General features: G+C 48.9%; 1 protein-coding gene across 2 annotated transcripts in view; it reads right to left on the bottom strand.

Moving 5' to 3' along the window:
- Positions 1-272: 272 nt before the first annotated feature.
- Positions 273-14,848, bottom strand: part of ARVCF (armadillo repeat gene deleted in velocardiofacial syndrome) — a 249,277-nt gene continuing 234,701 nt past the window's right edge. Inside the window, exons 15-18 of one of the 2 annotated variants that reach the window (XM_014943995.1) lie at positions 13,755-13,808; positions 8,427-8,518; positions 6,787-6,900; positions 273-5,440 (exon numbers count right to left, since the gene is read on the bottom strand). In XM_014943995.1, coding sequence (XP_014799481.1) covers positions 6,799-6,900; positions 8,427-8,518; positions 13,755-13,808 — 248 coding nt within the window. In that variant the 3' untranslated portion in view covers positions 273-5,440; positions 6,787-6,798. The remainder of the gene's footprint in view (positions 5,441-6,786; positions 6,901-8,426; positions 8,519-13,754; positions 13,809-14,848) is intronic. The other variant, XM_014943992.1, reaches the window with a different exon arrangement.

The raw sequence follows: 14,848 nt of genomic DNA, 5'->3' as shown, positions 1-14,848 counted from the left end.
AGTGACGCAGACGTCTGCCACGGAAATACGACAGAATATTGAAAGGGGAAGAACCCCCATGATCTGCAGTCCAGGGTCCTCGCAGGATTTGTGCTACAACTCCAGCGCACGGCAGTGAATCCACACGGTTGAGCTGAACTCCTTTAAGGCTGCTCCAGTCGCCTTATTACCCTGGGCCCGGCGGAGCGCTGCCCTGCGCAGGAACTGCTGCTCTGAAGCCGACGGGCACTGGAGGTACCTGACGTCACAAAAAGATAACCAATGGCACGGGATTCTTTCCAGGCATGGTTTATTGAAAACACACCAAATTGTTATCCTACATACCTGGTTTCTAACAAGCATTCTACTTGTCTGCATTATGGAAAGATCCTATAATAATAATACATTCTGTCACGGTAACATTTGTTCTATGAAAAGCATAATCCACCTTTTTTTTTTTTTTTCTCCTCTCCATACTTGTAAAATCAAACCATTCCAAGTGTTTCAGTTTATAGTACAGTGTAAATACAATGCAAAATCCCACCAGTCTAAACTACAGAGAGAATGTTGAGCAGTATTACAGAAAACACATTGTTGATTTTTTTTTTTTTAGTTCTCCTACCATGAAAATTTTAAGGCACATGATAGTTACAAACACATTAGCTACTAATTACCAGTAAGCTTCTTAGTCTAGTTAATTTTGTTTCTCTGAACAGTAAGAACCAGATTGGCAGGCCTTGTAGTATCTGCGCTATCTTCCTCCTCGCCTCGGAGTTCAGAACATCCTACCCTAATGGAAAACTTAAGACAGGAAAAAAAAAAAGGTTCATAACACCTTCCCCTTAAATGCACTAGATTAGTTATTGTACCAATCAGTCTGAGAATTGATCCGTCGCAGATAAGGAAACACCAGATTTTAGGGACATCAAAACAACGAAATTTGGCAAGAAACTAAGCCTATTTCGACACCTTTGAGAACTGTGGAGGTACCGGCTCCCCGGGTGCTGCCGCGGGTGCGAGGAGGCAGGGACTGCTCCGATGTCCCACGGGGCTTCTGAAGCTTTGCTTCCTCCCAGGGTGTCAGATGCACAGCTCTCACAGGCAGCCGAGCCACGCGCGCAGCTTTAAGGCAAGGAACGGAGGGGAACTCACCTTCCAGCTCACAGAACCACTCCAGGATTGCCCAGCACAACCCTCGCACGCTCCAAACCACCACTGAAAACTTCTGGGAACAGGCAACACCTTCCTCATCTGCAGTAACAAGCACGCACCCCCTGCTGTGTCCCTGTGTCACAGCGAGCCCGCTCCGTCCCCAGGTGAGTCCCTGCGTGATGTCTCACCAACACAGCCCGGGGTTCCTTCCCGACACAGCCACGTTCAGCAGCAGCACATCTGAGCTCCCGAGAGCAGGACTGGGATGGGCAGGTTCTGCCCAGAAGACACTGAAGACCAGGACCCGCGGCTGCCCAAGCTGTTCCCTGGGGAGCGTTTCAAGCTGGCAACACACCTTGAGTTGTCAAGTTCAACTTGTGGCTGAACTGCTCCTGAATTCCAAGACAGAAACTAAAAGCTTTGCCCTTCCACTCTCCTCCTCGGCTCCTGCAGACAGACAGACAGACCGGCCCGGGACGCTGTAAGCACAACAACAACTGCTCACACACTCAACAGTCAAACTTGATGCTTCTCCAGGGGAGTCTTGACACACAAGGGGTTTTTTTTAAAGCCTGGGAGATGCGCCTCCCTGGGAAGAAAGTTCTGCAGTAATTACTTGCCATCAGAAGTCTCCCTCTCCCTGTGTTATCTCAGCCCTCACTGGGCCATCAAATTTCCTCCTCCTCTCTCTAGCAGGAGCCTTGCAACACCATCACTTCCTTCCACAACCACCCCTCCCACTAGAAACCTCTGCAGGTAGAAATCTCTTCTACCCCAGCCCTTTGCAGGCAGGTTCCCTCCCATTTTCACAGCAGAGCTCACAGGAAAAGAGGAGGTCACGTACCTGAGCCCTAAAAAACACCACCTGCCTTCGAGCAGGAGACTCCAGACCTACTGCAGCTTTAGTCACACACTCTGCCGCTTTCCCTTCTTTACGTACAGTCCCTGCTGCCAAAACACAACAATTACAGGTTCATCCACACACATCCCAGAACAGCCGGAGCAGCCAGTCACACTCGTGCCAGCGAGGGAAGAGGCATGGGCACATGTGCCACCACACGCTCCTGGCCATGGATAAAAGAGACATTAATCACCAGGCGTGGTTCAAAGTACCTTGCTTTGGACCCCATCTGGTGGGGCTGATACTACAAGGCGATGGCCTCACGTTCAAGTCACCCCCAACCCTTCTTCCTTCCTCAGCATCCCAACAACAGTTCGGTGAGAAATCAAAAACCCCACAATGACGTAAGTGCTGGGTTATTGCTACACACTCGGGAAATCCTCCTTGCTGTAAGGCATGGGAAGGGCAGGGGCAGGACACGCCATTCCCAGGGGAAGTCTTGGCACGGGGACTTGGCATTTGACTTCTTGATACACCATCCTTTGCTTTTCTTTCGCAATACACCACGCTGTTGGCTCACAGCCTCGCTGGCTGCCACCAACACTTACCCCAGGAAAACAAAGAACAGTTTTCTGCACCGACCCCAGCAGCCGAGGCCACAGCCCTGCCCGGGGGTCGATATCGCAGGACGCAGCACAAATACAAATGGAATTTGGGGGGAAAGCGGGATAGGGTATGAATTTACTTCCTAAACACTCCTCGGGGTTGTCAGCCCAACAATGACAGAGACCAAAGCCGGTTCCAATCCAGATTTGAGTGTCCCGTGGTGCCCCATGGAGAGCCACGGGGATCTGGGAGGGGGGGCAGGGACAGAACTGCCCCCGGTCACTTCGCTTCCCCCTTCCTGCCGTTCTCTCTGTTCACCTCTTACTGGCTGTGAGATTCCTGTACAATAACTAAATCACAAAGTCTTAGCAGAGACTCCTTTCAACAGTCAGGTCTTTATTTTAAGTGAACTTTTGCTCAGACTCCTTTGGTAAATACGTGGTTTGAAGTAGATCAGGGACAGACTGACAGCACGGCCCTTCTCTTACACTGTTCTAATCAGCTACAAAGCAGGTTCCATTGCTAATTACTGAACGTTTTTAAAAAAATCCTTTCATATACAAAAAGAATACACCAAGTACATAACCAAAAGTGATATAAAACTCTTCTGTGTAGCTTGGTTAAAAGGGTCTCCGCGTATTGGCAGAACAAGTATGAAAAGAGCACCATTGATAGAATATACAGTCGGACGATGGGTCTGGGTCCGTTGCCACACTTTATGTCACACACAGAGAGACGCTGCCCCGACACCAATGCAGAGAATCACAGATCTACCTCTTGGCTTCCCTCGACCCGCTCAGCATCTTTGGCCCAAGAGGACTCTCACGCAGGCGAAAACCCCAAATCTTTGCTATCTTAATTTGCTCCGAGTAAATTCGCCTCCCCCGGGATCCCGAAGCCACCGCCTGGCGTGGGGGGGGGATGGGGGGGGGAAAGGGAGGGTGCGAAGGAGCAGATGTATCATCCAAACCACTGACAGCTTCTGGCATCAGCCTTTTTCCCTGAATCAACAAATGCTTCCCTCTCCTGCAAACTACTTTACATGGTTTAGTTAACCTATCCTCTGCACAACAATATATATATATAGATATATAGATTTTTTTATTTATATATATGTATTCATGTCAAATTTTTAATATACTCAAGAAGATACAAAGCTCTTGGTACTTGCTTTTTTTTTAAAGTTTTTAAATTTTTTTTACAAAAAATTTTAGATGTTTACTATTACAGTAATATTTCTGGGGAGGTGAGGTTGTTGGATATTTCCCCTTTTTAATTACAAAGGAAACGGCAGGCACTGAAAACCGCAAATGATGTTTGCTAGATTCAAAAATGTGCTTTCCAGTCACACCGTTTTTAGGAGCTTGTTTAAAACGAAACGTGGCAATCGAAGAACAGTGGCAACCAAATAAAATCAGCAAAAGTCCTCTGCTGCTACTAGTGAGGCATTTGCTTCCTATTCTCATCTGCTGCCCTCGCGTGACCAACGCCTGGAGAAAATCAGTGACCTGAAGCCATTTTGTTCTGTGTTTGCAGAGTACGTTCTCGTGAGGTACAAATTCCCCCTTACACACGCAGGCCTTGGCACCTGAGAGGAGAAGCGATGCACACGGGTGATCTTCACACCAAATGAAATACATAATCTCAAAACAAAACCAAAGGAGCACAGAAATCATGATGCTGATTTAAAAAAATGCCAAACCAGTTCCCTTTAGTGGCATTTTTCGTCGGGATCTATAGCCCAAAGCAAACATGGATCCAACAATGATAAATTTACCATGAAACACAACAACAGACCCATCTAAAATTTAGAGCATGTTTAAAATAAGACATCCTACAAAAAAGCTCCTATTTTCTTCCAATGTGTTAACAGCTATGGCAAAAGAAATTGTTAATCATCATCAACGCGACACTGCTGCGTTTAAGATGTAAAAGCTCCTTATTGCAATCTTTGAGAACAAGAACATAAAGAGCCAGCCAGCTCCACTCCTCAGCATGGATTTCTGAACCAGGGACATGGAAACCTTCAATAAACTGCTTTTCAATATGTGGAAATGAAAACAGAGCCATTACAGAATGCAAAAGGCAGAAGTATTATACACCAGATCATAACGATAATAATATAGTGCCGTGATTGATATAGCTTACTCTAAAAGCAGATTATACAGCTCGCAGCCATCCTCATCCACTCTCCAGTTCATTTGACCAGCGTTTAATAGTTTTTGTTTTTCTCCCTTCGTTGAAATCCAATAAACCCACTCAACATTCCTGCACTTTCCGTGGAAATAATAAAGAAAACCTAAACGTTTCTCAAGAAGCCTTTAAAAAAAATGTTAGATTCACAGTTCAAAAGAAATCCCCCAAAACAAAAAAAAAAATAAAACAACGAGCCCCAAACCAGAAAAGTGCTATTATCTTCATGGCTACACCTACGGTATTACTTCAAATACTCTGCAGTGTCTCTTTCCCTCGTGAAGCTGTCGCCTCGGCGGCCGCTCGACCGTCGCTTCTCAGACCTGGCCCCGTCCGCAGGCGGGAGTCACCGAGGAGGCGGCGGGGGCCCGGGTCTCCCTCCTCGCTGCGTCCTTCTGGCGGGGGTGGGAGGAGGGGGAGGCGGTGGCCGTTCCTGCGGGACGCGGGGGGCACAAGGCCAAGTGTCCTGCTGTAAGGCATGGTGCTGGGGGGTGGCCACGGCCCGCGCCGGGGGCGTCTCCCCGCACCCTCCCGGCACCCGTGGCCTGGTGAGCGAGGCAACGCCCTCCCAATCCGAATGGCAGTGGTGACTGATGAGATCCTCTGTGTCGATTCAATGTTTTGTTTCTTCCCCCTCAATTAAAAAAAATATGCGGTTGGACTCTAGCCCTGCAAAAGAAAGTCAAACCTGGTTAATACCAGCGAGCAACACGACCTGGGGGATGGGTGGTAGGACAGAGACTGGAAATGCCAACCTACTCCCAAGATACGGGTTCCTTGAAGGGGACGACTGGGAGAAATTGAGCATTTTTCAAAGCCTGTGCCCCAGCTGTAACCCTCACTGCTCAGAGGGAGAGTGCAGGAGTGAAGCACACGGGCACCACACTTGTTTGTCCCTGCCTTTGGCCGTGCCACCGAGGCTGCTGGCGCAGTGCTGGCCGGCGGCGGGATGCCCAGGGTGCCAGGGCTGCTCCGTGGCCACGTACAGGTACCCAGCCCTGCTGCTTCCCAGGGACAGAAACACTCTGAGCGCTCAGAGCTTATACTGGACTCTTAAATGAAGGAGGAAAGTCAAAAATAAATCATCCACCACCACCCAGTAACACACAGGAGCTTTCTCTCCTGATAATGCAAGCGTTTTCCATGTGGAGTTCTGGGAGGGAATGATGTTTTGGAATTCAGGCCTTAAAGGCCTATTGTCTGCTCGGAGGGGAAAGCTGCCCGGTGCCTTCACAACAGCCACGGAGATTTTGGAGATTTTCCTTGAGTGGTAGCCAGGGGCACAAACCCTGCTGTTCCTGAGGCAGCTCCCATGGGAGGAAGGGCCAGGGCAGGGGCTCTGCCGAGGCAGCAGGAGACACATCAGCAGAGGCAGGAGCAAAGAAAGGCCAACAACATCACTGAGGAACTTGGCACGGGGTGAAGGCACAAACTTGAGAGCGACAGAAAGGCACCTTTCTTTAGTGACAGAAAAAAAAGGGAATTGAGCTGTGGGAGTTGTGGGTCAGTGTTTATTGTGGAACCAAAATGACCTGGCCCTGCAGAGGAACCCGTGTCCAGCCAGCGGCTTCCCTGGGGACGGGCAGGGCTGGGGCATCCAAGGGAACCCCGGGGACACCCGCGAGTCCTCACGGATGTGCTCATCCCTAAGGCTCAGGCTAATCCTTATAATGAGCAAAGAGGGGAAAAAAAATGGTTGGAAGCAGGAACACACTATTCAAATTCATTGCCATGGCCTAACAGCAGGAATCTCTCACGTTTCAGCTGATAACCCATCATTCGCAATATTAATTGTTTGTCTGGTTATTTGACAGGTTATTTTTTAATCAAACAGTGGTGTTTGATTGCATTTCATTAAAGATACACTGAATAATATACACACCACTTTTTTCAAACCCATTGTCATTTGTCTGAGAGGACCCATTAGCAGTTAGCCTCGACGAGATTCCACAGCGATACAGATCATGCACGAGACAAGTTAATCACTAGCACCAATTACCATTAAAAGGACCTACCATGCATGCAAATTAGACCCAAGAGTCAACGGGCTGGGGTTTAATGTCACGGGCATCCACCAGATTCACCGAAGCCCTGTTACTCCTGTTAATGTTTTTCCTATTTGTGTCATTCTGCAGCAGAGGGTGAGGAGTTAAAGGCAAAACAGAGCGGATTAATCAAACAAAAACCACCAAACAAGTCAGCTTAAAGAGCACGAGGGGAAATTAGTGGTAGAGAAGGAAACAAGGTCAGCAAAGGCACACAACTGACAAAAGCATCTGCAAGGCCCAGCGCTGCGCTTCCCGGCCATCCATACCCACAGCTCTCACCTGCCCCGGAGCCTCAGCCACGGCCCTGGAGCCCCTCACACGGGGGGAGACCCCAGAGCTTCTGCTCCGTGGGGAGAGCGGCTCAGCCTGAGGGGGGGTCAGCAGCACTGATTTTGAGGGTACGAGAGGCTGAATTTGGGTGACCCCCTCCCTGAGGCCGAGGCAGCGCAGAACACAGGAGGGACACCGTCGAGGTGAAATGTTTTTTCTCTTTTTCTCATGAAAGCAAAGCAGAACTCCCTGAACTCTGGGCTGAGCCTCGCCTCAGACACACCAACACCGCTTGATGTGGTTCTGAGGGGGGGGTCCCATCACTTTAATGACTTGTGAGCGGCAAAAATAACAGGTATTTGTTAATTTTCCTGCCCAAACCTATTTTCCTTAGAAAGACACTTTCTGTCAAGCTCCTATTGATCAACATTCTTATATCACTCAGTGCAGCCATTCCCCCTGCAGAACACATTCTAGTGAGATGGAGGCTCTAGAAGGTTTATGTTGTTGACACTGGTCCAAGCAGAGCCCTCGCCTGCCAGGCTGGAGCAGGGGCACCCACTGTGTGATCTGAGCCATCACAGTTTTATCAGTTCCAAAACCAAACGAAGGAGCACAACCACCTCTGCCAAAAAGTCCTCCTGGGCAGCCTCAGGCCGGGTGCAGGCAGACCCCGAGCGGGCAGGGGGACGAGAGCCATGTGCAGGAAAACCTGCCCCGCTGGAGCGAGGCCATTCCTGGGGGATGCCCTCCTGGAAGGGAGGACACGGCAGGGAATGCCCCACCAGGTGAAACACGGGTGGTTGGTGCAGCAGGACTCCTTCCTAATCCATGATCCATAGAAATATTTTTCTCCAAGTCACATTTTTATGTCCCTTGTTCAATAGTAGTGGGTTTATCTTTCAATTTGCTGAAGTTTAATTGTTTCCACTGAACATGAATCACCTGGATTTTCTGATATTATCAGCAACGTGCTGAAGATTATTAAGGACAGCCTTCTGCAGACTAACGATAGTGTTTCCTACCACTGACTTGTTTCATTGAATCCTCCTCTTCCTCCTTGAAATCACTTCCTATTTTAACAACCCTACCTATTTAGGAGAATACACTCAGCGCCTGCATCTGCTCCTGCACTGCAAAGCAGCAGTTAGTTTCTATTTTTCGTTAGCCAAGCGCTGAGTCTGGCGCCTTTATCTAAAAAAAAAAATCCAAAAAAACCAAACCAGCCCTTTAGAGCCCCCTGGTGAGTAACTACCCTGAATTTCTTGCTGAGGAAACACCCGACTCCCTTTCTTTTAAGGGCAGTGAGGAGCATTCAGCAGTCAGAGGACGCTCACTTTTAAAGGCTCTTTCTCCGAGGCGTCCCCTGGGGTATCGCTGCTCTTGTACTTGCGCTCCTTGTCCCGGTGGTCGATGGTGGAGTACCCGTCTGGGGAGACACAACAACACAGTCAGAGGCACAACGAGGAGCAAACCCGGAGCTGGTGCCAGCACAATCCCTCAGCAAAGAAACAGGAAAACAAAATAACCCATCGCAACCCGCAGATGCTGGCAGCCTGCTCCTCAACGCGCTCCAGCTCTGAAATTTCATTTTTACCAGCTTAAAATGGAAGAGAAAAGCCCTCGTTGTGTACCCCTGCCAGCTGCTGACACTCGTTAGCGGGCAGCACCCGTGTCCCCCCCACCTGCTGCACTTGTCAGTGCACCCAAGGAAAGCAGCGAGTTGGCACCTCGTGTCCTGTGGCTCGTGAGCCCCACGCTCAGCCCAAACCCCTGGTCCTCGCCCAGCAGCCCCATTAATTGGCTGGGTTCGTTCTCCAAACACTCTGCAGCGTGTTCCTGCTCCTCCCCAGCCCGGAGGCTGGTGGGACACGACAATAATTTGGAAGAGTCCCTTTCAGAGCAGTGAGAAAAAGGGCCTGTCGGGGGGAAGGAATGTTGGTGCAGACGCCGCTGTGCAGGGACTGTCTGTCTTCAGGAAGCAGCACCTGGTGGTGCTTTGTCTCCTGATGACTCTGAACACTATGGAAGTGTGATGAACACAAGGAAGAGAAGAGTGAGAAGGTTTTATAAAGAAATGGCTCTAATTATCTCAGAACCTTTGCTTGGAATCATCGTCAGCCAATGCAAATCTTAATTTATTTTCCTGATGCATCAAATTTCCCTCATTATCAGTGACAAATAGATCCTCTCCTGCTCTGCTGTGACAGCACTGTCACCTGGAGTCAATGACACTCAGATTTATAGCTCCCTGTGGGCTTTTGTTTCCCCCTGTGTAATTGAGAGATCATTTATGTTTTCATGTCCTGACAAACTGGGTTCTTAGAACACCCCTAAAAGGTTTCACATAAACTACCAAAATACTCCCCTCTTGGTTTATGACTCGCCTGCAACAGGTCATTAATAAAAATAAGTCAGGTTTCTGTGGGGTTCCTGTGCAGGAAGAGGCAGTGTTTGTCCCCAGGACAAAGGCAGACGGGGCAGAGCCACCTGCCCCCAGCACAGCCCGGGACGATGCTCGTGCTGCCCCCGGCCAGGGGGGCTGAAAAGAGCCCCCACCTCCCTCTTATCTCCTAAACCAAAGTGCACCCAGACCTGCAACAAGCACCTGGAGTAGCGTGTGTTTGTGACATGGCAGGTGGTAACACAGTTACTGAACCACGCTGCCTAAAAATAACTACAGAATTGTGGAGTTACACATGTGCACAGATCTCAAACCACGAAAACAATTGCTACAAGAGCTTCACTCACAACGATTTGTGACAATGAAGATGCCCAACGTTCTTGGCTATTCCTTCTGAACACAGAAGCCAGAACTGAAGCCTACCAGCTGCAACCCAGTACCCAGCCAGCATCGGGGGAGAGACACGTGAGCAGTAATTCTCCTCCAACTGATAGGTGTGAACACTGCTGGTAAGTCATATCCTGATATAAAGATTCACCATTTATTTAGGAGTACATAGCTCCCACAGGATGTCTCTGAATGATGGAAACATGCTGACTCCCCCCAAAAAAAATCAAACTCAAGCCAACTGAGCAGTAGCTTTTTACAAACTCATAGTAATTAGACCCACGATGGTGTAAGGGATCACTTTGCATCTCTGCAGTGCCACCAGCACGGCCGAGCCACAGACAGGTTTTAAACGAATTGCCAAGATACAAAGGAAACCTTTAACCTCTCCCAGAAAGCAACAGCTACTAAGTGAAGTACAGCAGCTGTGAGACATCCTGGGGAGCAAGGTCAGCAGTAAAGACTGTAATCACGGAAAATTAAAAGCATGACTGATCTTTAATACTACTAAAAATAAACATCCCCCTAGCCCCCCCTTAGCCAGGATGGCAGGAGCAGCAGGGAGATGAAGCTTTTGCGCAGAGGCAGTAACCTAACAATAAAGAACAGTCAAGAACTTCGTTCTTCATATCCAAGATCCTTCATATCCAAGATCCAACAGGTTTTGCACTGTGTCCCTCTGCCCACACCGTGCTCTGCCCGCGGACGGGGCCGCACATGGCACCGCTGTCGGGGTACGTGTTTCTAAACCCACACCCCGTGCTCTGGCTCAGTTGAGATAAGCTGCAGCAGCAGCAGCAGCAACAGGAATTCATCATTTGATCTAACAAAATGAGAAGTATCTTGAAGGAGGTTGCGTCGCAGAAGTAATATCTCAGTGCTCCGAGGACCACAGCTCTTCAAAGAAATTAGAAAGTGTTGCTTCTCCCACGTTTTGATCTAACAAGTGATGATTTTCTGTGGCACAAAGCAGACCTACACAGATCTTGCTGCTCCAAGGTGCAGGTGTGTTGTTCTGAGTTAATACAACCTGACGTACAGACAAGAGTGATATTGGTCAATGGGGGCACGTCCCATCCTTGGCTTGTTTATTCCTCTCTCCCAACTTTCTGCTCGTTGCCTTTGCTATTGCTTCACTGACTGTCTCCATTCGCTCTGCAGCAACATTTCTGTGTCATCACAGATCACAGGACCAAAGGCCTGCTGAGTGTCAGCCCATCCGTGCCCTCGTACAGCTCCCAGCTTGCAAAGATCAAACCTCTGGACCCATCAAAACAGAGGAGGAGGAGAAAGAAGTTGTGCCTGAAGATGGGCACGTAGGACGGGGGCATCTGAGCTACAGGTCTCTGGTCTAAACAATTCCCAGTGCCCAGACCCCCTTGTCTGATGGGCTGTAGGTTAACTGAGGCACAGATACAGTTTTAGAGCACTCACCAATTTGGCAACCAACCTTGAGATCACAGTTCTGCTGCTGCCACGGACAGCTCAGGGTCACGGCCGCCCTCGGGCAGCTCCGTGACAATAAGCATCAATGATCTTCAGATTTCTGGGTGCAGAGCCACTCGTCTGGAGCTGATGAGGTCTGACAGACCTGAGCTCTCTCTGCATGGGCTGTCTCATGCATCCCAAAGTAACTCATAAGACGTGTTTTCTTCCATCTCCCAGGACATCCAGACTCTGCCCAGCCCCTCCCACTGCTCCGGACAACAGGGCTCTGGCTGGTCCCATACTGCCGGCTGGTGGGGAATGGATCCTTCCCCTCCCTGGCCCCACTGGCAGCGAATCAATTTCCTTTATAGAGAGGATGACCCCCCCAGCATCAGCCAAATGAGACACCAACAGCAATTTCCTTGTTGCAATCTTGAAGAAGAGTCAAAATGGGTTAATGGTAAAGGCCAGGCACCAAGACCCCTGACAACAAGAGGCAGTAGATGAGCAGCAGCCGGGGGTGAGGCTGTGGAGCAGCCTGCACTCTGCAGGGGAGCAGGACGGACAGATGGACACCTCTGAGGTGTGTGTGGCACGGAAACTCACGGACACTCACCGAGCTCAGCACCGGCACACTCTGATGTGTTCCAGGTGATTACAGCTCCACACCAAAGCAGTACAGCAGAAAGAGAACTGGGCAACCTGGAAGCATCTCTACTAAAGGGAATGGACAAAGCTGGAGGCAGATGAGAATTCTCTAAAAGACAGTGAGCATGAGGTAGAAAGATCTTGGGGCAAGTGAAGTCAGAAAGAGAGGAAGGCAAGGGAAATACACACAACTGAGAGCAGGGCACAGGACCTGCTACAATAAAAAGAGATGAAGCATAAGCTGGGATGTTGACCAGCTTTCTCTGGAGCTCTGTCACACATCTTCTTTGCAGACATAAGTGAGGTCAGTCTCTCCTGGAGGCTCGGCATGGGCTGGTGCAGAGAGTGTGGGGACACAACCAAACTGCCTCCTGCACGTACAAACCCAGAGGGCTGCACGTGGATCTTCTACCCCTTCTACCTGCCAGCGCACCCCAGAGCGCAAAAAAACCCAAACCTCCAGAACACAACAGTCCACAGTGAAGTTAAAAGCAGAAAATAGAGTCTAGAGCAGCTCCTCCTGTAAGTCTGCCCATAAAACAAAAAAAACATATGGCATTTGGCAGAGCTTGAAGGGAAGAGATGAAGTACTGACTTGTTATTGCAGTTCCTTGGAATTAAGGACAGTAAACTGGATAAATTCATTTAGTCTCTTCTCAGCTGACCCCTGAAACAGCACAAAGGTACAGCGATGCTGGAGTTCAAAAGCACTCAAGAGCTGGCGTCAGGAAAACTTCACAGATTTCATCTAATGGTGATAAAAAGACTGGAGAACAGAACGGCCCGGGGAATCTGCCTGATGTTGTACATATGCTGTTAATTTGCATTTTATTTTGCACTCAGAGCTGCACCAGTAGCTCCTGAAAGCATAAGGCAACAATTAATACCCCAACTACAAACAGTCAGCGCTGCCCCTGCTGCAGCACCTGCAGACAGAGCTGTCCTGCCAGGCAACTCTCCGAAGGCATTTTCTTCCATTGCGAGAACAAATGTTTCTGATCCCCCTCAGGAGAAACACAGATGGACAGCTGGTTCATGGCAGGTGGCATCTCATTTTTCTAAGAACCCAAAAGGTAATATATACCTGTTATTTTAACTTCTGAACACGCTTGGCTTTCAGCTTGCTTCTAACTTGCTATTTTTTTCCAGCAACAATCACAAATAGCAGTACATTAACTGTTTGATTTGGGGGCATTAATATAGGTATTCAAACAAAAGTAACATCCACTGGAAGAAGTAAAGCCAATTCCCACGAAACCACACAAAACCCCTCGAGAAGTCTCAGAGTATGGAGTTTATCCATCTCAAAGCATTTCCCTGACAGAGGCGGCTCCTCCCCATCAATGGGGGAGACGCAGGTAAATGAGAAGTGGCACCTGGAGTACCCTACACACTGACTTATTTTTGGTGTTACCCACAGAAAACAAAGGCAGAACGGATTTAAACACAAGCTTTACACTGAAGTAAATCAACTTTTTTTTTTCTTCTGGACCCCAGATTTTCAGACCCATATCAGGAAATGCAGGTGCCTCAGGGGCGAGAGGCTGGACCGGGAGCGGTGTCACTGTGTCTCCATACACACTGAAAGCAGTGCAGAGATTGGTGTGTACATTCTACATGTATTTAAAAGGAAAAAAAAAAAAAAGATGACCAATCTTTTGTAAGGTAACGTTCTGTTTTTAAATGTCAGCTTTATCCATCTGAAATAATATCTCCTAGAGAAACAGCTGAACTTTGCTGTGAGTGACAGCGTGCTCTATTGGAAGAGACAGAGAGTTTGATCTGAGACTGAATTTACCTGGGCCAAGTTCATCCATAGGTATCATATCACGACTCCCAGACTTCTCGTTATCTGTAACACAGAAACATTGAAACGACTCGAGTTACATTTGCTTTTCTCAAAACCTGGTAGTTTTAAATTAGTCACAGGACCAGAGAGGTCCAGGAAGTACTGAATGCAGAGGCTCTTGTAAAAAAACCCCAACTATTCAACTGTTACCCGTTCAGAAAGGGAAATTCAATTTAAGCTCTCTGGAGAGCACACATAATCCTTGCATTTTCTGCCTTGGCACTGTAATATAGAACTCCTCTCTCCAAGTGATAACAGGAGCTGCAGTTCTGCATTGGACCACCTACTGCTATGAACCTGCTCCTCCCTGCTCTCTCCAGAGCAGAGGAGACAGAAAACAAGAGAGGGTGCAGGTTCCCGTGGTGCACACTCCCAGCCAGCAGCCTGCTGAGCCAGCAGGAGAACCCACAAAGAAAACAAGTAGTTTATTGTCACCCATGTCACCCTCTGTCCCTGTGACCTGCCAGGTTTGGCCAAGCCAGGGGGGTGGCAGCGGGCAGGGACTTTGGGCAGTGACCAGCAGTTACACCAGGTGAAGTGCAACAGCAAACTCTGCTGTAGGAGAGCACGGAGCACCGAGAGGAAATTCTGACACCTGGGCATTAGAAACTAGAACCAGATTCAGAGACAAAGTCACAGTGAAATTAAAGCTGGACCAGCGTTGCTTCGGCTGCTCGGGCCCCAGGAAAAGGCTTGGGCAGGTTTGGCTGGAGCTGGGATAAACCCAGTCCCAGTGGAAACTCTGTGCTGGGGGGAGAAGTGCTGCCCAAAAGAGCATGTTTATTTAGGGAGGAAAAGACTCCAGCGCCCAGCAGGGGTAAGGCCAAACCCACTGCCCAGCTGAAGGCGAGATTTATTACTACATAACTTTTTAGACTGAACATTAGGAAGGAATTTTTCACAGAAAGAGAAAAAATGATAACGAGCAGAACTGACCTTGACTTTTATCCACCAGGGGCAAAGTGCTGTCGTCGTAGCCAGCCCGGCCAGAGGTACCTTTGGAGCCCTTTGGAGCTGCAGAAACAGACTACGAGACAAAACCC

This window comes from Calidris pugnax, unplaced genomic scaffold, assembly GCF_001431845.1.
Source record: "Calidris pugnax isolate Ruff unplaced genomic scaffold, ASM143184v1 scaffold138, whole genome shotgun sequence".
NCBI classification, from domain to species: Eukaryota; Metazoa; Chordata; class Aves; order Charadriiformes; family Scolopacidae; genus Calidris; species Calidris pugnax.
This window is presented reverse-complemented; position numbering and strand designations above follow the sequence as displayed.